General features: G+C 49.6%; 1 protein-coding gene across 2 annotated transcripts in view; it reads left to right on the forward strand.

Annotated features, from left to right (window-relative positions):
• LOC147121402 (uncharacterized) overlaps nt 1–25,338 on the forward strand; it is a 260,350-nt gene that overhangs the window by 82,253 nt on the left and 152,759 nt on the right. Inside the window, exon 10 of one of the 2 annotated variants that reach the window (XM_085981621.1) lies at nt 15,876–16,100. The exons of the other annotated variant lie outside the window; for it this stretch is intronic. Coding sequence (XP_085837747.1) covers nt 15,876–16,100 — 225 coding nt within the window. The remainder of the gene's footprint in view (nt 1–15,875; nt 16,101–25,338) is intronic. 2 annotated transcript variants of the gene reach the window in all.

Below are 25,338 nucleotides of genomic sequence, written 5' to 3' on the forward strand. Positions count from 1 at the left end.
TTACTTCCTCAAAAAATTCCAGCAGATTAGTCAAACACGATTTACCCTTTGTAAATCCATGTTGACTCTGTCCGATCCTTTCCCCATTTGTCAAGTGCTCCGCTATTTTATCCTTAATAATGGAGGCAGTGCGGCATAGTGGAGGCAGTGCGGCACTGGAGGCACTACCTAGCCGGCAAACGCTTCACCCTGCTTACCGACCAGCGGTCGGTAGCCTTCATGTTTAACAACAAACAGAGGGGGAAGATCAAGAACAACAAAATTCTCAGGTGGCGGATTGAACTCTCCACGTTTGAGTACGACATAATATATAGGCCGGGGGCCCTCAACGAATCCCCCGACGCCCTATCACGAGGGATGTGTGCCAGCATCCAGGGGGACAGGCTACAGGGCCTCCACAATGGCCTCTGCCACCCGGGGGTCACCCGGCTATTCCACTTTATAAAATCCCGTAACCTGCCCTATTCCATCGAAGAGGTCCGGTCTATGACCAGGGACTGCCGCACCTGTGCGGAATGCAAGCCCCGTTTTTTCAGGCCCGACCGAGCCCACCTGATCAAAGCTACACGACCATTCGAGCACCTGAGCTTAGATTTCAAGGGACCACTCCCCTCCACCGACCGCAATGTGTACTTTCTCAACATTGTGGACGAGTACTCCCGCTTCCCATTCGCCTACCCCTGCCCAGATATGACCAGTGCCACGGTCATCAAGTGCCTCGGCAACCTGTTTTGCACGTTCGGCATGCCTAACTACATCCACACTGACAGGGGGCGTCGTTCATGAGCGATGAACTGCGCCAATACCTGCTGTCAAAGGGGATAGCCACGAGTCGGACCACTAGTTATAACCCCCGGGGTAATGGGCAAGTGGAGAGGGAGAACGCGACAGTGTGGAAGGCGGTCACCTTAGCACTAAGGTCTAAAGGCCTCCCCACCTCCCGCTGGCAGGAGGTCCTCCCAGACGTACTCCACTCGATAAGGTCGCTACTGTGTACTGCTACTAACGCCACTCCTCACGAGAAGATGTTTGTTTTTCCCCGCAAATCAACCTCAGGAGTATCCCTACCCTCGTGGCTCTCCACCCCAGGGACAGTCCTGTTACGGAAGCACGTGAGGGGCCACAAAATGGATCCCCTCATGGAGGCAGTACACCTACTCCACGCAAACCCACAGTACGCGTACGTCAAGCACGCCAACGGGCGTGAAGACACCGTGTCCATAAAGGACCTCGCCTCGGCAGGAAGTGACAACGACGACCCATCACCACCACCCCCAGAAGAACCTCCACCATCCCCAGAGGTATCCTCACCACCCCCAGAAGTACCTGCAACACCCCCAGCACATGGGTATGCCCAGGAGGGCACCACGGACTCCCAGTCGGAACCCGAGGTACTGTTGCGACGTTCAGGAAGGACTATCACACCCCCGGACAGACTAAATCTGTAGAAGGGGTGAATGTGATGAAATATATGCCTTCATCAGCCCATGTGTTTTACCTGCTTGTATTGTGTGAACCGCCCCCTTTTGTTCCTATTGTGTGTATTGGCTACGCCCCTGTCTTTTGCCATATAAAGGTCTCAAGAGCTGTATGAGTCATTCCTACCAGACGAACCCGATGTGGGAAGACCTGCAATGCTGCAATGTTCTTAGTGATTAAAAGCCTTTAGTTGAATCCTTTAAACTCCTTGGCCTAGAAATTCAGTTTGGGCCCACCAGCTCGCTTGCGCCCAGAAGTTACCGCTGCGCGCGGAGCCACTTGCGCCCGCCGGAAATTCAGTTTCAGCGCCCCAAGTCGAAGCCGGCCGCTATTCAAGGGTGTGGCCGCCCCCGCTTGGGGCGCTGAAACTGAATTTCGGCGCGCTAGGTGCCTCAGCGCCACCCGCTGCGGAGCGGCAGGCTGCGGTACTGCAGGCCTTCCTCCCTCTCTTAAGGGGGAGGTGCCTGCAACAGCGAGATCGCCGCTCGCTAGTGCCGGCAAATGAGCCCGGCACCACGGAGAAGTGCCGGGCTCCCGGAAAACAGCCGGCAATGCCGCGGGGGGGGGGTGGAGGAGGCCGGGGAAGGAGGTGCGGGCAGGCGGCCGCCGAAAAAGCGTCCGGCCGCACCTCCGCCTTAACTCGCCCCACTAAGGCTGCAGGACAGCCCCATTTTCAGATCGCTGTTTGCGGCCGCTGCGGAAGAGGCGGCCGCAACTAAATATGGCAGTCGGGCCGGTAGCGGGGCGGTAGCGGGGCACTGCGCACACCGATGACGTCATCGGTGGCGGCGCAGCGCTACTGGCTAATGCCATTACCGCAGCGCTGAATATCGGCGCAATCTCAGCAAGTGGCGCAAAAGCCCTCTTTGGGCGAAAACTGGGCGCAAAGCCTACTGAATTTCTAGCCCCTTGTCTTTGAGTTATTGAAGGCACATCAGGCATACTCTGGACAGCGTCCTTTCTGTCCGGTGGCATTTCTTTAAGTCCCTGGGAGATAAGGTGTCCCAGATACAATACCTGGGTTTTTCCTATCTGTGCCTTTTTGGGGCTCACCTTTAGGCCAGCCGTCTCCAATGTTTTTAATACTAGGTACAGGCTCGTCTGGTGCCCTTCTTTCGTTTCCGAAGCTATTAGTATGTCATCAACATACTGGAGAATCGTACTCCCGCTGGGCAGTTCTACCCTTTTTAAGATGTCGCTCATGACTCGGTGAAAGATAGCCGGGCTATTGTGAAACCCCTGTGGGAGCCGGGTCCAGGTATACTGTTTGTCCCCTACCGTAAACGCAAAGTTTTCCTGTGATTCTGGGTCCAAGGGTAAGGCCCAGAATCCGTTGGCTATGTCCAGGACCGTGAAGATTTGGTGTTCTGGGGCTAGACTGTTTAAGATGGTTGAGGGGCTGGCGACGATAGGGTGTAACTTAGGGGTGACCTTGTTGAGGGCAGTGTAATCTATAGTTAACCTATAGCTTCCATCAGGTTTTCCTACTGGCCATGTAGGGGAATTGGTGGTACTTGTTGTTTCTCTCAGGATGCCTTTCTCTACAAGTCCTTTTACTATGTCTATGACTGCCTTTCTTGCCTCGGTTTTTATGGGGTACTGGCGGTGTGGCTTATGTTCTGGTCCGGGGATCTTGATAGGGTCAATACCAGCTTTTCCTGTGTCTAGTTTTGTTTCTGCCCAAACTCCGGGGACGGAGGCGCAAATGGCCCCATAATCACCTGTATCTAATTGCCAGTTTCTTTTGGTTACTGTGGCTACTCCAATCGTGCCGGTATTATTTGCGAGTCATCCTACCTTTGCTATGTGGCCGTCTGTTTTTGGCCACATTAGTTTTCCCTTGCCACAATCGATTAATATTTCATATTCTTTCATAAGATCATTACCCATTATTGTGCCCTCGTTATTTTTACATACGTAGAATCTCATCGGGATGTAAAGATTGTCTATTTCTACCATTTGGGTGGTACTTAGGAAGGCGGGCACCTTGGTGCCGCCGATCCCTGTTAAATATATCATCTTACTGGTTGTAGGGAGGGGAAGGTCGGTTACGGATATTGACGCTCCCGTGTCCACTAGCATTTCACACTGTCGGCCCCCTACTAGTGCAGACACATAAATCCTACCCTCCTTTTTGCTTTTTACGGGGGCCGCTGGACGTCACTTATTCTGTTGCTGTCGTTTATACTCCTGCCACTCCCTGTAGTCTTCGGCGGACATCGTATTTTGCCCGCTAGTTGGCCTGCCATGTTTGCTATAACAAGTGGCTTCCAAGTGTCCCCTTTTTCCACAATAGTTACATTGTCTCTCATTCTTTTTGCCCTTGCATTCTTTTGCAAAGTGACCCACCTTTCCACAATTATGGCATGGTCCCTTTTTCGGTCTTGCTCCAGTTTCCAATTGGCCGACCGCAGCTATTTTTTCTTGTTTAACTTTTGTCACTATCTCATCCTTCATCCCGTTTCCGCCTATTTCACATGCCCATTCTACCAGGTCATCATAATTTCTTGCGGTCACTACTCCCATTTTTATGATTGTTTGGTGTGCCGGTGATAAGCCGTCCTTAAATGCTTGTATAATTGCCGGATCTGTCCTGACTGCGTTTGGTTGGCCCGAACTTTCCTGGTAAATACTAAATAGTCGCTCGCCATATTCTGAGGTCCCTTCTCCCTTTTGTTGTTTAGTCGCTGTAATTTTACTCCAATTAGTGGGGGAGTCACCTAAAACCCGTTGGACTTCAGTTTTAAAGAGAACAAAGGGTGCCTGTTGGGCGTCTACTTCGGCAGTGAGGGCTACTGCATGTGTCCAGCGTCCCCCACTGTAATCCCTTGCGGCTGCGGCGGCGCCCGCACCGGGATCGCCCGCCACAAGTCGCCACCTGTCCGCCGGACAGGCTGCCCGAACTAACTGATGGATGTCTCTTAGATGTAACTGATGTCCCACCCAAACGGTGTTGAGTTCTGCCCAAAACTTTGCATTCAGGCTACGGATCTGGAGTTTTCCCAGGACTGTCATGATTTGTTGTCTCTCCCCGGGGGTAAAGGGTTTATAACTCGCTGTTGGTGCAGCGGCGGTTCCACCCCGGGTTACTGGGGCCATGTCGACACTTTCGACTTTTTCCTCAAACATGGGAGCCGTTGGATCTAGTGTCTCGTATGGGGGAAGGGAAGTAGTATCCGTCCAACCACTCATTCGTCCGCCCTCACATGTAGCCCTCTTTTCTAAATCCTTAATTACCTTATCTTGGCAGGTTATCTTTGTTTCGAGAGTTTTAATGTCCTGTGTTTTATCTTTAACAATTTTCTTAGAACAAGTAAATGTAATTATCAGTCCTGACAATTGGTGTACTTGTAACACGCCCGCCTTTTTAGTTTTATCCTTTTTCTGTTTACTCAGCCAATGTCTCTGAAGTTCTAATGTCTGTGATACGTCCCATCCGTCCTTCTGCATTTTTTAAATTAGTGAATGCCTGTCTGTCATATAAGAATCGATGAGGGAGCCCGGGGGCCCCCTCTTAATCTCCTTACCTGACATCAGTAGTCCACCGACCTTTCCTCTTTGTCTGGAGTCACGTTTTTGAAAGCCCCCCTATTCTTTTCTTCTAAGAATACCCGGGCATTTTAACGTACTCGAAACGGCGTTCTCAGAGGTCTGGGTTTCTCTGTCTTTCAAGAGTGCCCGGACGTGTAACGTTTTACCCCGCTCCACAAGTTCCTAACATCAGTCTGTTAGTCCCGAATAAGACCTGAGGATTAAAATTTTGTCAATACAGATACGAATATAAGCTCATCACAGACAAATGTCAAGTGTAGTCCCACACTCCACTAGTCCACTTACTTATTCTTTGATCGCTCGGCGTCCTTATACTTGATCAGAGTACTAAAACACCGGTGGCCCTGCTCGCAGCGCCAATTTGTTACCGCCGAATTGGAGCCTGAATGGACCCAGTGATATACAGGGTCGACGTATATCCAACTTCGACTTATAGAGCAATAAACTCAGACTACTGTGGACCTTGCTGGAATGTGCAAGTACACTTTTATTTACAGAGCGCTCTGGGAGAAGTGCTATACACCCCCTTGGTGCAATCGCCAGCTTCTCAGCTTTACAATAGCAGCCGCGCTCCTTTTATACAATTTAAAAACAGGAAAGATACCATATTACATTAATTCCTTGGCCAATCTGGTACTTTAGCATCATTTAACTTTGGCCAATCCGATACCTTAGCAACCCTTAATCACATTCTGTCAAAAACAAGTTGATTATATTATTATACCGTTAGCAAACAACTTAATTATATTACTGTTCTGTACAAGTGACATCACACGTTTGGTGTAAGCAGACCAAGTCAGCTGTCTGTTATGCCAGTGTCTGCAAAATGTCAATGAATGTCAAGTATTTCAGTAGGCACTACGGTGCCATTTTAAAATTTCCTCCAACACAAGCCATCTGGATCAGACGACTTTTTCACTCTTAGCATTCCCAGCCTTTCTAGTACATCCTGTCTATCAATGTTCACCCATTCCATTGCTTCTACCTTTTCCACTTCTCCCAATATTTTGTCAGCATCCACCTCCTTAGTAAACACCGATACAAAGTACTCATTGAGTATTCTAGCCTTGCCCTGCGCCTCTAAGCGTATATCACCTTCTTTGTCTCTAATAGGCCCCACCCCGCCTCTTACTATCCACTTACTGTTTACATGCCGGTAGAAGATTTTTGGGTTCCCCTTTATGTTAACCGCCATTCTACTCTCATATTCTCTCTTTGCCAATCTTATTTTCATCTTCACATCCCCTCTCAACTTATTGTATTTGGTCTGGTTCTTCCTTGAAGAATTCACCTGACAAGTATCATACACCCACTTTTTTTGTTTCATCATCTTCTCTATCTCCCTCGTCATCCAAGGAGCCCTTGCTTTGGTTCCCTTACCCTTCCCTCTTGTTGGAATGTACCTAGCCTGTACGTGGAACATCTCTTCCTTAAAGATCACCCATTGTTCCATTACAGTTTTTCCTGTCAGTCTTTGGTTCCATTTTACCCTGGCTAGATCCTTTCGCATCCCATTGAAGTTAGCCCTATTCCAGTTTAGAAGTTCCACTCTAGATTATTCCTTGCTCCTCTCCATTGTTAATCTAAATCTTATGATACGATGATCACTCGTACCCAAGTGTTCTCCCACAGACACTTGGTCGACCTGGCCCACCTTATTCCCCAGCACCAGATCCAGAAATGCCTCCTTTCTAGTTGGGCCAAGAACATATTGGTCAAGGAAATTCTCCTGAACACATTTCAGAAATTCCTCCCCCTCCTTTCCCATTATCCCAATCGATATTTGGGTAATTAAAGTCCCTCAATATCACCACTCTATGGGCTAGATTTTCAGTTGCTTGCGCCAGCAGTTAGCGCCTTAAGAGAAGTGATTTTCGGGCGCTATGCGTGTAGCGGCCGGGCGCAGCGCAGTTTGCGCCCCGCCCCAAATTAAGTTGCCCGTTAGCGCCGGCGCAAAGTTTAGCGGCCGCCCGGATGCGCGCGCAGAAAATGATGTCACATCCTCGTGCAACGCCCTTTGGTCGCCCTGAATCCAAACTTCAGTTGGATCGCCCCATTGTGCGGCTGGCGTCCAGAGCGTTTGTAAAATGGAACGCAACACACCCTGGGGAGCGCAAATTAAAGGGCCCTCCTCCTGCTCTATAGAAGGCAGTCTGCATGTGTTGTGTGGAAGGATCCAGTGTGTTGTTGTGAACGGTGTATTAATGTTTCCGGCCACCACCACCACCACCACCACCTCCTCCTCCTCCTCCTCCTCCTCCTCCTCCTCATCCTCATCCTCCTCCTCCTCCTCCTCCTCCTCCTCCTCCTCCTCATCCTCATCCTCCTCTTCTCACCCCCAGACACCCTACCCCTTTAAGAGCTCACTGGCACCAGAGTGTCTGCCGTGCGCTGCGCCCGAGCTCGGGTGTTGCGCTCTGCACCGCCGGCTTAGCGCCTAAAGATAGTAGTGGAACGCCTCTTTTAGCACTCCACCAACCTCTTAGGGCGAAGCCACTGAATTTCCAGCAACGGGGCGCTACTTTGGGGCGGGCGCTAACTTCGGGCGGGCGCTAAGGTTAGCGCCCCAAAACTGTCTATACTGAAAATCTAGGCCTATAGCTCTTCCATATTTCTGCGATTTCCCTGCAGATTTTCTCCTCTACCTCCCTCTCACTATTTGGAGGTCTGCAGAATACCCCCAATAGTGTGATCATACCCTTTTTGCTCCTCAACTCTAACCAAATGGATTATGTCCTTGTCCCATCAAGAACATCCTCCCTTTCCAACACTACAATGTCTTCCTTAATCAGCACTTCCACCCCACCTCCCTTTTTTCCTTCCCTATCTTTTCTGAACACCTTGCACCCTTGAATATTAAGTGCCCAGTCCTCACCATTTTTAAGCCACGTTTCCGTTATTGCCACAACATCATATTGCCACACGGCTAATTGTGCTTGTAGCTCACCAATCTTATTCACCATACTTTGTGCGTTTACATACATGCATTCTAAACCCATTTTTGAATTGTACCTCCTTCCCAAGATCCACATACACGACTGCCCTGGTAGACCCATCGTTTTATCCTGTTCTTGCCCCACGGAACTGATTTCTTTAAAGCTCGACTCTCATTTCTCCCCTTGACCAGTCTCTTCCCATGTACATCCGCGACTCTTCCGATGCCCTCCGCCACTTCAACAGTTTCCAGTTTCCTGGCACTAACCATTTCCTTTCTACCATGGACGTCCAATCCTTATAAACCTCCGCCCCCACCAGGATGGCCTGAGGCCATCCACTTCTTCCTTGAACACATGCACAACCAGTCCCTATCCACCACCCACCTCCACCTTGTTCTCACATTGAACAACTTCTCATTTGACTCCACTCACTTCCTCCAAATAAAAGGTGTTGCGATGGGAACCCGCATGGGTCCTAGCTATGTCTGCCTTTTCATGCGATATGTGGAACATTCTTTGTTCCACTCCTACTCAGGTTACCTCCCTCACCTCTTTTTCCGGTACATTGATGACTATATTGGTGCCGTTTCCTGCTCCAGTCCTGAACTGGAAAATTTCATTCATTTTGCTTCCAATTTCCACCCTTCCCTTGCCTTCACATGGTCCATCTCCAACTCTTCCCTTCCCTTCCTCGACTTCTCTGTCTCCATTTCTGGGGATAGGCTGTTCTAATGATGCCGCTTTCCACTCCAGTGCTTCCGATATGTCTTCCTTTTTCCGCAGCTGAGGATTGCTCTCCACCATGGTCGACCATGTCTGTTCCATTTCCCACACTCTGCCCTCACCCCTTCCCCCCATCCCAGGGTTCCCCGTCCTCACCTTCCATCCCACCAGCCTCCACATTCAACGGATCATCCTCCGCCATTTCCGTCACCCCCAGCGTGATCCCATCACCAAACACATCTTCCCTATTCCTCCCTTTTCAGCATTCCGGAGGGATCATACCCTCCGTGACTCCCTGGTCCACTCCTCAATCACCCCCAACTCCCCTTCCTCTTCCTACAGCACCTGCCTGTGCAAGCTCAGGAGATGCAACACCTGCCCTTTTACCTCCTCCCTTCCCACCATCCAGGGCCCCAAACACTCCTTCCAGGTGAAACAGCGATTCACTTGCACTTCTTTCAATTTACTATACTGTATTCATTGCTCATGATGAGATCTTCTCTACATTGGGGAGATGTAACGGAGATTGAGTGACCACTTTGCGGAGCACCTCCATTTAGTTCGCAAGCGTGACCCCGAGCCTCTGGTCGCCTGTCATTTTAATTCTCTGCTCCACTCCCACTCCCACTCTGACCACTTTGTTTTCTGCCTCCTACACTGTTCCAATGAAGCTCAACGTAAGCTTGAGGAACAGCACCTCATCTTTCAATTAGGCACTTTACAGCCTTTCGGACTCAACATTGAGTTCAACAACTTCAGATCATAACCTCTGCCCCCATTTTTTTGGATGACAGCTGTTGATGATTCTACTATTGCTATTTACATCTCCTCTAGACCCATATTTTGTTCCTTTACTTGTCCCATTAACATCTCCTTCTGCCTCGTACCATCATCCCTTTTGTCTTTTAATCTCTTCTGCCTTCCACCCATCACAGACCTTCCCTTTTGTTCTTTCCTCCCCTCCCCGCTTTCCCTGCCTCTGCACTTGCTTAAAACCTATTATATCTCTAACTTCTTCCAGTTCTGACGAAGGGTCATCCTCTCTTCCTCAGGCGACAATTATATAGGGCCCTGGTGAGACCACACCTGGAGTATTGTGTACAGTTTTGGTCTCCTTACCTAAGAAAGGATGTACTTGCCATAGAGGGAGTGCAACGAAGGTTCACGAGACTGGTTCCTGGGATGGGGGATTGTCCCACAAGGAGAGATTGAGTAGACTAGGCCTATATTCCCTAGAGTTTAGAAGAATGAGAGGTGATCTCATTGAAACATACAAAATTCTTACAGGGCTTGACAGGGCAGATGCAGGGAGGATGTTTCCCCTGGCTGGGGAGTCTAGAACCAGGGGTCACAGTCTCCGAATAAGGGGTCGACCATTTAGGACTGAGATGAGGAGAAATTTCTTCACTCAGAGGGTGGTGAATCTTTGGAATTCTCTACCCAGAGGGCTGTGGAGGCTCAGTCGTTGAGTATATTCAAGACAGAGATCGGTAGATGATACGCTTATCAATTACTTCATAAAAGGTGATGAGTCGAAGAAGAGATGATGAGTCGAAAGAAGAGATGAATAAGGCTTTTATTAGCTAAGAAGAGACCATGCTTCTTCGTGAGTGACTGAACAAGTCTGAACGAAACCCACACAGTGGTGGGTGGAGTCAGCTGAGGCATGCCTCCATACACAGCGCCACCCAGAGGTGGCAATATACAATACAGTGGTTTACCACATTCACCCCTTGTTTAATGTGAAGTCCGGCGGGGTGAAGGGTACTACAAGTTAAGTCTATCAGGAGGCCTTGTCTGACGTCCTGATCGTCGTGGTGGCGGCGGTGGTGTTGCAGCATCCGACGTCGGGTCTGGTGTCTGGGTGGTTGGCGAAGATTCCTGGGGCTTTGGCATGCCGTCTGCAGGGGTTGGGTTGGGAGGGGTGGTGGGGGATAACAGTGGTAAGGGGGATAACGGTGGTAAGGGGGATAACGGTGGTAATTCAGGGGTACCCGAGGGTGCGAGATCTCGTATGGAGACCGTGTCCTCCCGCCCGTCTGGGTATGTCACCCAGGCATACTGGGGGTTGGCGTGTAGGAGGTGCACCCGCTCGACCAGGGGGTCCGTTTTATGCGTCCTCACGTGCCTCCGCAGTAGGACGGGCCCAGGAGAAGTCAACCATGCCGGTAGCGAGGTTCCCGATGTAGACTTCCGGGGGAAAACGAACATTTTCTCATGAGGGGTCGCATTAGTGGCAGTACAAAGCAGTGACCGAATGGAGTGAAGCGCTGCAGGGAGGACCTCCTGCCAGCGGGAGGTCGGAAGGCCCTTAGATTTTAGTGCTAAGAGGACTGCCTTCCAAACCGTCGCGTTCTCCCTTTCCACCTGGCCGTTCCCCCGGGGGTTGTAACTGGTGGTCCTGCTCGTGGCGATACCTCTTGTTAGCAGGTACTGCCGAAGTTCGTCGCTCATGAACGATGAGCCCCTGTCGCTATGTATATAGCTGGGGAACCCGAACAGAGCGAAGATGTCATTCAGACACTTGATGACCGTGGTACTGGTCATGTCTGGGCAAGGGATGGCAAAGGGGAAACGGGAGTACTCATCAACTATGTTGAGGAAGTACACATTGCGGTCAGCGGAGGGGAGGGGCCCTTTAAAATCGACGCTCAGGCGTTCGAAGGGGCGGGTGGCCTTGATCAGGCTTGCTCTGTCCGGCCTATAGAAGTGCGGTTTGCACTCGGCGCAGATTTGGCAGCTCTTGGTCATGGTCCTGACCTCCTCGATGGAGTAGGGCAGGTTACGGGATTTGATAAAATGGAAAAACCTGGTGACCCCCGGGTGGCAGAGGTCATTGTGGAGGGACTGCAGCCTATCACTCTGCGCGTTGGCGCATGTACCACGTGATAGGGCATCTGGGGGCTCATTGAGTTTCCCTGGCCGATACAAGATATCATAATTGTAGGTGGAGAGTTCGATTCTCCACCTCAAGATCTTGTCGTTCTTGATTTTACCCCTCTGCTTATTATTAAACATAAAAGCTACTGAACGCTGGTCAGTGAGCAGGGTAAATCGTTTCCCGGCCAGGTAATGCCTCCAGTGACGCACCGCTTCTACAATAGCCTGGGCCTCCTTTTCGACGGAGGAGTGTCTCGTCTCGGGGCCCTGGAGGGTCCTTGAGAAAAAGGCCACGGGTCTGCCCGCCTGGTTAAGGGTCGCGGCTAGGGCGAAGTCAGAGGCATCGCTCTCCACTTGGAAGGGGATGGACTCATCCACCGCGTGCATTGCGGCCTTCGCGATATCGTTCTTGATAAGAGTGAAGGCTGCACACGCCTCTGGTGTCAGGGGGAAGGAGGTGGCTTTGATGAGGGGCCTGGCTTTGTCTGCATAGAGGGGCACCCACTGGGCGTAGTAGGAGAAAAACCCCAGGCATCTCTTCAGTGCTTTTTGGCAGTGGGGAAGGGGTAGCTCCATTAGGGGGCGCATTCTGTCGGGGTCGGGCCCGATGACTCCGTTCTCCACCACGCAGCCGAGGATGGCCAGGCGCTTGGTGTGAAACATACATTTTTCCTTATTGTACGTTAGGTTCAGCCGTTGGGCCGTACGGAGGAAATTTGCTAGATTAACGTCGTGGTCCTGCTGGTCGTGGCCGCAGATGGTGACGTTATCCAAATAGGGGAAGGTTGCCCGCAGCGCGTTCTGGTCAACCATTCGGTCCATCTCCCTTTGGAAGACCGAAACCCCATTGGTGACGCCGAAGGGGACCCTAAGGAAGTGGTAGAGGCGGCCGTTTGCCTCGAAGGCAGTATACTGGCGGTCCTCATGGCGGATGGGCAGCTGGTGGTACGCTGACTTAAGGTCGATGGTGGAGAATACTTTGTATTGCGCAATCTGATTGACCATATCAGATATGCGAGGGAGGGGGTACGCGTCCAGCTGGGTGTACCGGTTTATGGTTTGGCTGTAGTCGATTACCATGCGGCGTTTTGCAGTGGTTTTAACGACTACAACCTGGGCTCGCCAGGGGCTAGTGCTACCTTCGATAATGCCCTCCTTCAAGAGCCGCTCCACCTCAGAGCTGATAAAAGCTCTGTCCCCGGCACTGTACCGCCTGCTTTTGGTAGCGATGGGTTTACAGTCGCGGGTGAGGTTAGCGAACAGGGGAGGGGGGGGGACTTTTAATGTGGAAAGGCTGCAGGTGGTTTGCAGCAGGCGATTTAAAAGTTGTTGGTTGCAGACTGTGAGTGGGGGGAGGGGTCCACCGTATGCTAGTGTGACACTCTTAAGGTGGCACTGAAAATCCAACCCTAGCAGGACGGCAGCGCAAAGACGGGGCAGGACTAGCAGTTTAAATTTTTGATATTCAGTGCCCCCTACTGACAGGGTCACCACACAGTAGCCGCTGATGTCCATTGACTGGGACTTGGACGCCATAGAAATGCGATGGTGCGTTGGCAGAATCGTGAGGGAGTGGCTACGTACCGTGTCGGGGTGGACGAAACTCTCTGTGCTCCCGCTGTCGATCAGGCAACTGGTGGCGCGGCCGTTTACCGCGATATCCATCATGGAGCTGGATAGATGGTGAGGGTGGCCTTGATCCAGCGTCACGGAGGCCAGTATGTGGCTTAGTGAGTCACTATAGTCATCCGCCGAGACGGTGGTCGGTTCCGGTGACGAAATGGCGGTTGAGTGCGTTGGATACGATGGCGGCGGATGCCATGCGGCCGGGGGTACACAAAATGGCGGATAAGATGGCTGCTCCCACGGCCCGCACGCTGCGCTGCTGGCTGGCTTCCCCTTGCAGGCGTTAGCGTAATGGCCTTTCTTCCCGCAGCCCGAGCAGGTAGCTGTCTTAGCTGGGCAGTGCGCTCTGGGATGTTTTAACTGGCCACAGAAATAGCATTTTTGGGCCTGGTTACTGGGCATCGAAGCAGTTCTTACCGGAGGCTGCTGTCTCGGTTGGGTCGCTGCAGCGGTTGGTGCCGGGGGCGGCGGTCCCGTGTCCCACGGTTTCGATTGCCATGTCTCGGCGCCGTTACGGGGGTATGCCTCGAGGTTTCGGTGGGCCTCCTCTAACGAGAGCGCAAGGGCAATGGCCGTCTTCAGGTCGGGTTCCTTGCTTTCTAGCAGTCTCTGCCGGGTGTGGTCTGACTGGAGGCCCCTGACGAAGGCATCACAGGCGAGTCCCTGCGCGTGCTCCACAGCCGTTACCGCTTTACAATCGCAGTCTCTGCAGAGTGCCAGTAGCGCCCGTGCAAATGCCCCTACCGATTCTCCCGGTTGCTGCCTGCGGGATCCCAAGAGGTGTCGGGCGTAAATTGTGTTCACTGGGCGCGTATATTGCCCTTTTAGTAGCTCGAGGGCCGCCACGTACGTATTAGAGTCCCGGATTAGCATATATACTTGATGGCTCACCTGGGCGGTCAAAATTTTCAGTTTGTGATCCTCCTCTGTAACCTGTGAGATTGCGAGGAAGGATTCAAAGCAGCTCAGCCAGTGTTCAAACTTGGCTGATGCACCCACATCTTGAGGGTCGAGGTCCAGGCGTGGTGGTCTGAGGGCTCTCAGCAATGTCTGCTGTATCCGTTGCTGTTGTTGCTCCTCAGGTGTCGCCATTTAACTTTTAGCTAATAAAATTGATACGCTTATCAATTACTTCATAAAAGGTGATGAGTCGAAGAAGAGATGATGAGTCGAAAGAAGAGATGAATAAGGCTTTTATTAGCTAAGAAGAGACCATGCTTCTTCGTGAGTGACTGAACAAGTCTGAACGAAACCCACACAGTGGTGGGTGGAGTCAGCTGAGGCATGCCTCCATACACAGCGCCACCCAGAGGTGGCAATATACAATACAGTGGTTTACCACAGTAGATTTTTGAATATTAAGGGAATATAGGGATATGGGGATAGTTCAGGAAAATGGAGATGAGGTAGAAGAGCAGCCATGATCTTATTGAATGGTGGAGCAGGCTCGAAGGGTCAAATCGCCGACTCCTGCTCCTATTTCTTATGTTCTAAAAGGTATGACGGTAGACAAGAAATGGCTAGCATTTAAAGAATGAATACAGAATTTGCAACAAATGTACATTCCTTTAAGGCACAAAAACCTGACAGGAAATGTGGTCCAAGCGTGGCTAACAAGAGAAGTTAAAGATAGTATTAGATCAAAGGAGGAGGCTTATAACGTTGCCAAAAAGAGTAGTAAGCCAGAGGATTGGGAGGATTTTAGAATTCAGCAAAGGAGGACCAAGAAATTGATAAAGACAGGGAAAATGGAATATGAGAGTAAACGAGCGAGAGACATAAAAACAGACTGTAAAAGCTTCTGTAGGTATGTAAAAGTGGAGATGAGGTAGAAGATCAGCCATGATCTTATTGAATGGTGGAGCAGACTCGAAGGGCCAACTGGCCTACTCCTGCTCCTATTTCTTATGTTCTTATGTTCTCCCGCTGGCGCCATCCAGTGGATGGTGCAATTCTCCGATCACCACCCACCCGCTGTGTACTGAACCCAAAAATCAGACCCATTAGGTTTTAGAATGTGTTTAGAAATAGTGAGCTGGAAATCTTCACCAGCATGTCCAGCATTTTGCTACGTATAGCAACCATATTACCTCTTGATGTGACTTGATAAGACGTGATTCTTATTAAATCATGCGCAACACCTATACTTAGTGACGGCCTTGTGACTTTGCTTGTCGGTCTTCCACACCTATGTCATGTTATCATATAAATGATCAAGTGCCTATTCAGTTCTCATATAGCGACCTAATCCATCAGTCCGTGAAAGTTCAGATTGAAGATTTCTCTATAATTTTCATGTTTTGCCCACATCCATTTTGAATATACTGGATAAATGACAGTTACTGTATGTTGTAGATTTTCTTACCCGAAGTGAACCATAATTGGATCTCTGTTGCAATGATCCACACCACTTAAGTAATGCAATTTAGCTCACTGCTCATGGCAACATCAATTTGTCCTTTTAACTGTTAATTACGTAGATAAATTCTGTGTAATTTCTAAAACACCTGTCATCTGCCAGCATTATAAAGATTTCAATCTCACCTCTGTTAATAAAGCATGTTCTGATAGCAGTCTTTGTGAATAATTTACTATTGTTCTGGAATGTTATTATTTATGCTAGCATGGAGAATGCACCTATTATATTTCAACATAAGAATGATTTCAATCTGTCCTCAGATTGAAGAAGAGGGTGCAGAAAAGCTCAGTTCAGCTGAGGTCTCCAGTAGAAATGATGAGATCTCAGCAATTTGTAGGCTTCATGGCATAAAAGGGGAGGCCACACCAGCACAACAACTGAAGGCATTGGACATGGAATACCGCCAACTAAATGAACAAAAACAGTCTGCAAAAGCTGACTACGCATTTACACTTTACAACTGGAAAGCCCAGCAAGTAGGGAAGGTATGAATCTATAGAATACTGTATTTTTAAAGAATACAAAAGCAGATTGATAGAAATTGAGCTTCATTTAACACATTGTCTTCAAATGCATGACACCAAGGGGTAGACTGTGACCGTGGTAAACTATCCCTCCTCGTCCTTCTCGACCTGTCTGCAGCCTTTGGCACAGTTGACCACACCATCCTCCTCCAACACCTCTCTACCGTAGTCTAGCTGGGTGGGACTGCACTTGCCTGGTTCCATTCTTATTTATACAGTCATAGCCAGAGAATCACCTACAATTGCTTCTCTTCCTGTTCCCGCACCGTTACCTCTGGTGTCCCCAAGGATCTATCCTTGGCCCCCTCTTATTCTTCATTTACATGCTGCCCATCAGCGGCATCATCCGAAAACACACCATCAGGTTCCACATGTACGCTGATGACACCCAGGTCTACCTTACTACCACCTCTCTTGACCCCTCCACTGTCTCTAAATTGTCACACTGCTTATCCGACATCCAGTACTGGATGAACAGACATTTCCTCGAACTAAATATTGGGAAGACCAAAATTATTGTCTTTGGTCCCAACCACAAACTCTGTTCCCTAGCCATCCCGACTCCATCCCTCTCCCTGACAACTGTCTGAGGCTGAACCAGAGTGTTTTCAAACCTTGGTGTTGTATTTGAACCAATTTGAGCTTCCAACCACATATCCTGCCATCACTAAGACTGCCTATTTCCCTCTCCGTAACATCGCCCAACTCCACCCCTGCCTCAGCTCATCTGCTGCTGAAACCCTCATTCATACCTTTGTTACCTCGAGATTTGGCTATTTCAATGCACTCCTGGCCATCCATCCACCTTCCACCCTCCATAAACTTGAGGTCATCCAAAACACTGCTGCCCATATCCTAACTCACACCAAGTTCCATTCACCCATCATCCCTATGCTCGCTTACCTACATTAGCTCCCGGTTAAGCAACACCTTGATTTTAAAATTCTCATCCTTGTTTTCAAATCCCTCCGTGGCCTTGCCCCTCCCTATTTCTGTAACCACCTCCAGCACTACAACCCTCCACAACATCTGCACTTCTCCAATTCTGGCCACTTGCACATCCCCAATTTAATCGCTCCACCATTGCTGGCTGTGCTTTCTGAGGCCCTAAGCTCTGGAATTCCCTCCCTAAACTTCTCCGCCTCTATATCTCTCCTCCTTTAAGACGCTGCTTAAAACCTACTTCTTTGACCAAACTTTTGGTCATCTCCCCATATATCTCCTTATGTGGCTCAGTGTCAAATTTTGTTTGATAATGCTCCTATGAAGCGCCTTGGGATGTATTACTGCGTTATAGGCACTATATAAATACAAGTTGTTGTTATTGTTGTTGTAGAATTTAACTTTCACCACCAGCGGAAAACTGGGGGTAACAGATCGGCCGCCCATTATATACCCCGCACAATTTTCATTTCCAGTTTTCCAATCTGTGATGAAAGTTAAAATCTACCCTTAAAATGTACACTTCCTGTTTACAGGTTTTGTTCCCCTGTCAGAATATTCACTTTTTTTTATCAATGTTGCACAATAAACATTTGTATGCAAATATTTATAATTACAAAACTAATGAAATATGCAATCATTTTGCCAGCATAGTTTGCTCATGAACCAATTGAATAATTTAGAATCACTGATTGAAGATTTTCATTCTCCATTTTTCTCTCAGTGACATTTCTAATGTCCAAAATAAAGCTTTAACCAAAATAAAACATTCAAAAATTACAAATTTCATAATAACATGATTAAATTTACCCATTGAATTGTTTTTGTGTTGTTTAATACCATAATTAATGATTTTAGTTGAAGGCTTCAGACTCTCCCAACAGCCTGGGCCTGGATTTAATATTTATACAAATTCTGGGCCTGTACCTAATGCAGGTGCAGGCCCAGTTACATATCCTTGCAAAGCCCCAGAAAATCAAAGGGCAGTGTAGGGGGGAGGCAGAGACCTGAAATACCAGGTCTAAGGCCTACAGGCTTTCCATCCTAATTTGAGTTTTAAAAAAAAAACAATTATGCTTCTGATATGGAGGGAAATTCAGGGTTGCAGCATTTAAAGTGCTGCAGCAATTTAAAGGCAAGCAGTAGACAGCATAAACTAAAATGTCTCAAAATGTAGAAGCCTCAGGACCGCCCCCCCCCCCCCACCAACACATCGATGGAGGTCCTTTTAGCAGAAATGAGGACGGGAAGCCCTACAAGAGAGTGAGTCAAGTTGTATGGAGTGAGTTAGCACAGGCAGCCATTGCTAACTCCACCACCCCAAAAAAACTGCCACACCATACAGGAAGCGATTAAGAACATAAGAACATAAGAAATAGGAGCAGGAGTAGACCAATAGGCCCCTCGAGCCTGCTCCGCCATTCAATAAGATCATGACTGATCTGATCCTAACCGCCAATCTACTATCACAGAACCATCTCCTGAATCTTAACAGAAATAGACACACAAAATAGGAGCAGGATCAGGCTACACGGCCCCTGGGCCCGCTCCGCTACCCACAGGGCCATGACCGATCCGAACCTAGACTCATGTCCAAATTCCTGCCCGCTCCCCATAACCCTTTATTCCCTTTACTTCTAGGAAACTGTCTATTTCTGTTTTAAATTTATGTAATGATGTAGCTTCTACAGCTTTTTGGGGCAGCATATTCCATGGACCTACCACCCTCTGAGTGAAGTAGTTCCTCCTCATCTCAGTTTTGAAAGAGCAGCCCCTTATTCTAAGACTATGCCCCCTAGTTCTAGTTTCACCCATCATCGGGAACATCCTCCCCACATCCACCTGATCCAACCCCTTCACAATCTTATATGTTTCAATAAGATCGCCTCTCATTCTTCTGAACTCCAATGAGTAGAGTCCCAATCTACTCAACCTCTCCTCATATGTCCATCCCCTCATCCCCGGGATTAACCGAGTGAACCTTCTTTGTACTGACTCGAGAGCAAGTATGTCTTTTCTTAAGTATGGACACCAAAACTGTATGCAGTATTCCAGGTGCGGTCTCACCAATACCTTGTACAACTGAAGCAATACCTCCCTATTTTTATATTCTATCCCCCTAGCAATGAAAGCCAACATTCCATTGACCTTCTTAATCACTTGCTGCACCTGCATACTAACCTTTTGAGTTTCGTGCACCAGGACCCCCAGATCCCTTTGTACTTCAGTACTTTCCAGTTTCTTGCCATTAAGATAATAACTTGCTCTACGATTTTTCCTGCCAAAGTGCATAACCTCACACTTTCCAGTATTGTATTCCATCTGCCAAATCTCTGCCCACTTACTTAGCCTGTCTATGTCCCCTTGCAGGTTTTTTATGTCCTCCTCACTCACTACTTTCCCTCCCATCTTAGTATCATCTGCAAACTTTGATATGTTACACTCGGTCCTCTCCTCCAAATCGTTAATATAGATTGTAAAGAGTTGGGGACCCAGCACTGACCCCTGTGGAACACCACTAGTTACTGATTGCCAGTCCGAGAATGAACCATTTATCCCAACTCTCTGCCTTCTGTTAGATAGCCAATCCTCTATCCATGCCAGAATATTACCCCCAATCCCGTGATTTTTTATCTTAAGCAATAATCTTTTGTGTGGCACCTTGTCAAATGCCTTTTGGAAGTCTAAATACACTACGTCCACTGGTTCCCCTTTATCCACCCTATATGTTACTTCCTCAAAGAACTCCAGCAAATTGGTCAAACATGACTTCCCCTTCATAAAACCATGCTGACTTTGTCCTATTAAATTATGATTATCCAAATGTCCTGTTACTGTCTCCTTAATAATGGACTCCAAAATTTTACCTACCACAGATTCCTCACATGGGTAGCTAAGATAACTCTAAACAGTATGGTAAGTGTAGCTTATTAAGCAGTCCTTTTATGTTTCGCACCCCCCCCCCGCCCACCATCCCAAATATTTAGACCTGCTGAGCTACTTAGAAGCAGTTGTTCAAGGAGTTATAGGGCCTCAAGCATCACTGGTTCTGTCGCTTTCCCCCCTTACCAAGGCTCAGCTGCCATGGCTCCCTGTTGATGCACATCTTCTATCACTCTACTGCATTCACTTACCTCCTTACCTAGTATACTCTTTCTCTCTCAACCTGGGTGTCAGAGAAACTCATTAATGCATAGGGCAATTTCTCAAAACACTCAAGCACCATCTTAACTAACAACCACTCTGTCAACTCATACAGCCTGTCACAAGAGCTTCTGCTAGTCTTAAAGGATGCTTCATTTAAAGAGACAATGCACCTGCTGCTCTCATCATCATGGAATGCATGTACTCAAATGGGACAAAGAGTCCAGACTACTCACATGCTTTGAATATTCACTTCATTCCCTCCACACAAAAAGCTCACCCATAACCATCGCATGAGACATGCAACTGGGGGAGGAACACTTTCACACAAAGCTCTTGAGTCTGTATTTAAAGGAGGCCTTAGACATATAGACAGACAGGAGAGACTGTGGGAGATGGCAATGTTGGAGGCAATGTGGCAACAGAAGGTTGTTAAAGAATGGGCAAAGCTCGGTATACACAGCTTCAGTGCTTTCTCACATTATGCAATGCCCTTACACTCACCAACTGTTTATTCAAGGGGAAGTGTCACTGTGTGATGCGCTATCAATTACTCATAAAAGACTGAGAGTTAAGAGAGTAACTAAAGGCTTTTATTAGCAAAGAACAGAGCATGCCTCTCGTGGTTGACTGGGTTCCAAGAAGGCAGGGGGCTGCAGGTCAATCACCTTTATACCTGGGCCTGTGGGTGGAGCCAGCCGAGACATGTTGAGGCATGCATAGGTACAACAGTGTGTAACAACAACAACAACAACAATAACAGTGGTTTACCACATTCACCCCTTGTTTAAAATTGAGTCCGGCGGGGTGAAGTGTACTAAAGGTTCGTGTAAGTAAGTCTATCAGGTGGCCTTGTATGCCGTCCTGATCGTCGTGGTGGCGGCGGTGATGGTGCAGCATCCAACGTTGAATCTGGCGTCTCATTGAGTGGTTGGGTGGTCAATGACGGGTCCTGGGGCTGCGGCATGCCGTCTAGCGGGGTTGGGTTGTGGGTAGTGGTGGATGGCAATGGTAGTGTTTCAGGGGCACCCAAAGGTGCTAGATCTCGTGTGGGGGCTGTGTCCTCCCGCGCGTCCGGGTACGCTACGTAAGCGTACTGGGGGTAGTGGTGGGTGGCGAGGGAGGTGTTTCGGGAGCACCCGAAGGTGCGAGGTCTCGTATGGAGACTGTGTCCTCCCGCCCGTCCGGGTACACCACGTAAGCATACTGAGGGTTGGCATGGAGGAGGCTCACCCTCTCGACCAGGGGGTCCGTCTTATGGGACCTCACGTGCTTCCGCAGTAGGACGGGTCCTGGAGAAGTCAGCCATGTCGGTAACGAGATCCCCGATGTGGACTTCCTGGGGAAGGAGAACATTCTCTCGTGAGGGGTAGCATTGGTGGCTGTACAGAGCAGTGACTGAATGGAATGAAGCACCGCAGGGAGGACCTCCTGCCAGCGAGAGGTCGGAAGGCCCTTAGATTTCTAGTTTAAAAGGACTGCCTTCCAGACCGTCGCATTCTCCCTTTCCACCTGGCCATTCCCCCGGGGGTTGTAGCTGGTGGTCCTGCTTGTAGCGATACCTCTCGAGAGCAGGTACTGCTGGAGTTTGTCACTCATAAAGGATGAGCCCCTGTCGCTATGAATATAGCTAGGGAAACCGAACAAGGCGAAGAGGTCATTCAGACATTTAATGACCGTGGTACTGGTCATGTCTGAGCAAGGGATGGCAAACGGGAAACGGGAGTACTCATCAATTATGTTGAGGAAGTACACATTGCGGTCGGAGGAGGGGAGGGGCCCTTTAAAATCGACGCTCAGCCGTTCAAAGGGGCGCGTGGCTTTGATCAGGCTTGCTCTGTCTGGCCTATAAAAATGCGGTTTGCACTCGGCACAGATTTGGCAGTTCCTGGTCATGGTCCTGACCTCCTCGATGGAGTAGGGCAGGTTACGGGATTTGATGAAGTGAAAAAACCTGGTGACCCCCGGGTGGCAGAGGTCATTGTGGAGGGTCTTCAGTCTATCGACCTGCGCGTTGGCGCATGTACCACGTGATAGGGCATCTGGGGGCTCATTGAGTTTCCCGGGCCGGTACAAGATATCGTAATTGTAGGTGGAGAGTTCGATTCTCCACCTCAAGATCTTGTCGTTCTTGATTTTGCCCCTCTGCTTATTATTAAACATAAAAGCTACTGAACACTGGTCAGTGAGCAGGGTAAATCGTTTTCCGGCCAGGTAATGCCTCCAATGTCGCACAGCTTCCACAATGGCCTGGGCCTCCTTTTCAACAGAGGAGTGTCGAATCTCGGGGCCCTGGAGGGTCCTTGAGAAAAAGGCCATGGGTCTCCCCGCCTGGTTAAGGGTTGCAGCTAGGGCAGAGTCGGATGCGTCGCTCTCCACTTGGAAAGGGATGGTCTCATCCACTGCGTGCATTGTGGCCTTCGCAATATCTCCTTTTATGAGAGTGAAGGCTGCACAGGCCTCTGCTGTCAGGGGGAAGGAGGTGGACTTGATGAGGGGTCTGGCTTTGTCCGCATAGTTGGGCACCCACTGAGCATAGTACGAGAAAAACCCTAGGCATCTCTTCAGTGCTTTTTGGCAGTGGGGGAGGGGGAGCTCCATAAGGGGGCGCATCCTGTCGGGGCCGATGACTCCGTTCTCCACTACACAGCCAAGAATGGCAAGGCGCTTGGTACGAAACATACATTTGTCCTTGTTGTATGTTAGGTTCAGCCGCTGGGCCGTACGGAGGAATTTCTCTAGATTAACATTATGGTCCTGCTGGTCGCGGCCGCAGATGGTGACGTTGTCTAGATAGGGGAAAGTGGCCTGGAGCGCGTTCTGGTCGACCATCCGGTCCATCTCCCGTTGGAAGACTGAAACCCCGTTGGTGACGCCGAAGGGAACTCTGAGGAAGTGGTAGAGACGACCGTCAGCTTCAAAAGCTGTGTACTGGCGGTCCTCAGCCCTGATGGGGAGCTGGTGGTACGCCGACTTCAGATCAATCGTCGAGAACACCCGGTATTGTGCTATCTGATTGACCATGTCAGATATGCGGGGGAGTGGGTATGCATCTAGCTGGGTGTAGCGATTGATCGTCTGGCTGTAGTCAATAACTAGGCGCTGTTTTTCGCCAGTCTTCACTACCACCACTTGTGCTCGCCATGGGCTGGTGCTACTTTCAATAATCCCTTCCTTCAGGAGTCTTGCTACCTCGGATTTAATGAAGCTCCTATCCCCGGCACTGTAACGCCTGCTTTTGGTAGCGATGGGCTTACAGTCGCGGGTGAGGTTAGCGAACAAGGAGGGGGGGGGGACTTTAAGGGTGGGGGGGGGACTTTAAGGGTGGAGAGGCTGCAAATGGTGCGCGGCGGGCGGTTTAAAAGCTGCTGGCTGCAGACTGTGAGTGGGGGGAGGGGTCCGTCATACGCTAATGTGACACTCTTAAGGTTGCACTGAAAATCCAACCCCAGTAGAACGGCAGCGCAAAGATGGGGCAGGACCAGGAGTTTAAAATTTTTGTATTCTGTGCCCCTTACTGAAAGGGTCACTACACAGTAGCCACCGACGTCCGCTGACTGGGCTTTGGAAGCCAAAGAGATCCGATGTCGCGTCGGCAGTACCGGGAGAGAGTAACCATGACCCAAGGTTGTGGCGTCCACGTTGCGGAGCGGTTAGGGGAGAAGGCGTCCATATTCCTGTGGGCCGCGTCGAGCGAGAGCGCGAGGGACACTGCCTTTCTCAGGTCCATTTCTCCCTTTTCCAACAGTCTCTGCCGGGAGTAGTCGGACCTTAGACCCGCAACGAAAGCATCTCGGATCAGTCCCTCCGTGTGTGCTGCGGCTGATGCTTCTTTGCAATCGCAGTCTCGGCCGAGTATCCGTAGTGCCCGTAGGAAGGCCTCCACCGATTCCCCGGGCTGCTGTCTGCGGGATCTTAAGAGGTGCCGGGCATAGACCGTATTTACCGGGCGTGCGTATTGCCCTTTTAGCAGACCGATAGCCGCCGTGTAGGTCGTCACGTCCTGGATTATTGTATAAACTTGGTGGCTCACCTTTGAGGCCAGGATTTCCAACTTGTTTTCGTCCAGGGTCACAGTTGAGGCTTGCAGGTAGGCCTCGAAGCAACGCAGCCAATGCGCGAATTTGGTAGCCGAACCCGCTTCTTGGGGGTCTAGGTCCAGGCATGTTGGTCTGAGGGCTCGCAGCAGCTCCTGTTGCTCAGCGTTTGGTGCAGCAGCCTGCTGTTCAGCGCTTGGTGCAGCAGCCTGCTGTTCCGCGTTTGGTGCAGCAGCCTGCTGTTCAGCAAATGTCGACATTTTGTTTTTGCTAATAAAATTGATGCGCTATCAATTACTCATAAAAGACTGAGAGTTAAGAGAGTAACTAAAGGCTTTTATTAGCAAAGAACAGAGCATGCCTCTCGTGGTTGACTGGGTTCCAAGAAGGCAGGGGGCTGCAGGTCAATCACCTTTATACCTGGGCCTGTGGGTGGAGCCAGCCGAGACATGTTGAGGCATGCATAGGTACAACAGTGTGTAACAACAACAACAACAACAACAACAATAACAGTGGTTTACCACACTGTGTGAACTGTTAAACAAGCTATTTTGTGTTTCATATCATAGGGGGTGCCTTGCAGGAAGAGACTAGTCATTCTGATGACCACCCGGGCACATCCAGTTTGCAACTCCTGCCACTTCCTCACCAATTCCGTCATGGCATTTTACTTGCGCAAGCACCAGCCCAGAGACAGCCACTGTAGTTAGTGAGTCAGAAGGGTTGTCACTAGGTGAAGCACTGAGTGCTAGCAAGGATGAAGATTCTCCTAGAAATGACTGACCTTGACTATGGACTCAGATTTTAGGGGTCCAGTCTTCAAGAGAGCTATGATTAGTGAGCATCGATCTCATGTGTAGACAGTGGAAATGGTTTCTACACGTATGGTTGAAATGATGGACAACTGGGAGGAGTCCACTACCCACATCTGCAACAAATTGCGGGAAGTTTCCCATGACCAGCAGAACACCTTGGAGACTCTGACAGCCTGGGAGATTTCTGTTGCATCAAGATGCCAGGAACAGCTTCTGTTCACTTTGGTGGCTTCCAGAGTGGCAGCTATCTCTGCTTTAATA

Source organism: Somniosus microcephalus, chromosome 3 (genome assembly GCF_052327205.1).
Source record: "Somniosus microcephalus isolate GS21.2 chromosome 3, FLI_Smic_1.0, whole genome shotgun sequence".
NCBI classification, from domain to species: Eukaryota; Metazoa; Chordata; class Chondrichthyes; order Squaliformes; family Somniosidae; genus Somniosus; species Somniosus microcephalus.